Source organism: Protobothrops mucrosquamatus, unplaced genomic scaffold (genome assembly GCF_001527695.2).
Source record: "Protobothrops mucrosquamatus isolate PMUCROS unplaced genomic scaffold, P.Mucros_1.0 scaffold5272, whole genome shotgun sequence".
Taxonomy (NCBI): Eukaryota; Metazoa; Chordata; class Lepidosauria; order Squamata; family Viperidae; genus Protobothrops; species Protobothrops mucrosquamatus.
In genome coordinates, this window is record NW_015391138.1 from 39,983 (window position 1) to 41,490 (window position 1,508).

Consider the following 1,508-nt stretch of genomic DNA (forward strand, 5'->3'; position numbering starts at 1 on the left):
TTCCTTCCTTCCTTCCCTCCTCCCTCCCTCCCTCCCTCCCTCCCTCACTTCCTTCCTTCCTTCCTTCTCCAGAATAGGTCTGCTTTCTAGGCTCTATTATTTGTGTTACTTAAGCAACAGATAGACCCAGATAGACCCAACTCTGTCAGATCTTAAAAGACCGGCAGAAATCATAGAGAGAGATGATTCTCTTTGTCCCTCTCCACCTCCTCTAATGGCAGGCTCTGCTTCTTGCCCATGTCCCATACTTTGACCTGAACTATATGGTATGATAAAGCAAGAGAGAAAATATTTTTTTAAAAAAATATGATACCAGTAAGGTTTATACCAATGTATGGAATGCTGCAGAATATGTAGGTGGAATATGGTTTTGAAATGTTAATTCTGTTATCCTCTCCATCTAACAGATGTTGTTTCTCCCATCAATGCTGCCTGGAACAAGTTAAAAGACTGGGATGCCAGCCAGAAAAAAACCCAAGATCTGAAGTTGTGTGCTTTGATCACACACCAACATGTAAGTTTTGAGAATAGCAGCATCCAAGAATCACCTCTTTCTTAAGTGAAACATTTTTAAAAGAAAAGAAAAAAAAACAGCTTTCTCCAGTGAATAGCAATAGACTTATATATCACTTCACCCTGCTTTACAGCCCTCTCTAAGCGGTTTACAGAGTCAGCATATTAACCGCAACAACTTGGGTCCTCATTTTACCAATCTTAGAAAGATAAAAGGCCGAGTCAACCTTGAGCCGGTCAGGATCGCACTGCTGGCAGTTGGCAGAATTAGCCTTGCAATACTGCTTTCTAACCACTGTGCCAACATAGCTCTTCCTGCAGTCAAGGAAGAAATTTCAACAAAAGGGTTAGAATTTCCTCAGACAATTAAAAATTCACCTCCCCAGTCTGCTAGGAAGGGATACCTTGGGGTAGGTGGGTGGACCAAATTTGTCAAAATGATAGATATGACCAAATAATCAAATGGAATCCTTGGTGCTCCCTGAGCTTGGTTGTTTTCTTGCAGATGCTTCATTACCCTACTACAGACATGTCAAACACAAGGCCCGGGGGCCAGATGCGGCCCGCAAAGTGGTTTCATGTGGCCTGCGAAGCCATCCTGGAAACAGTGAGGGAATGGCCCCCGCTGCCTTGGCCCTGGCCCAGGCCAGCCGGGAGCCAATGTACAATTTTGTGGTGGCCATCTATGCTGAAACGCATTCAGTCTTAGCTCCACAAGGCCGTCTAGAAACAGCGAGGAACCAACCCCTGCTGTGTCGCCCCCGCCCCCTGGGTGCATGCTGGGGAGGTGTCACCCTTTGTGAGGAATGAAGAAATGGACCATGCCTTGGAGCTTGCCCCGGTCCCACCCCCCTTCTGCCAGAGGCCCTCAGATCTGTCCCACTCCTGCCCAGAACCCCACAGGAACCCTTGACGCGAATGGTGTAGAGCTGGCCACGCCCACCCAGTAGGCCACACCCACTCCATCCACACCCACCCAGTAGGCCGTACCCACC

At 47.7% G+C, this 1,508-nt stretch overlaps 1 protein-coding gene across 1 annotated transcript in view; it reads left to right on the top strand.

Moving 5' to 3' along the window:
- The window catches only part of OC90 (otoconin 90), a gene marked incomplete at its 3' end in the record, with an annotated part of 34,606 nt that overhangs the window by 30,701 nt on the left and 2,397 nt on the right, over nt 1-1,508 (top strand). Inside the window, exon 8 of the mRNA XM_015829030.1 lies at nt 408-514. Within this exon, the coding sequence (XP_015684516.1) occupies nt 408-514 (107 nt within the window). The remainder of the gene's footprint in view (nt 1-407; nt 515-1,508) is intronic.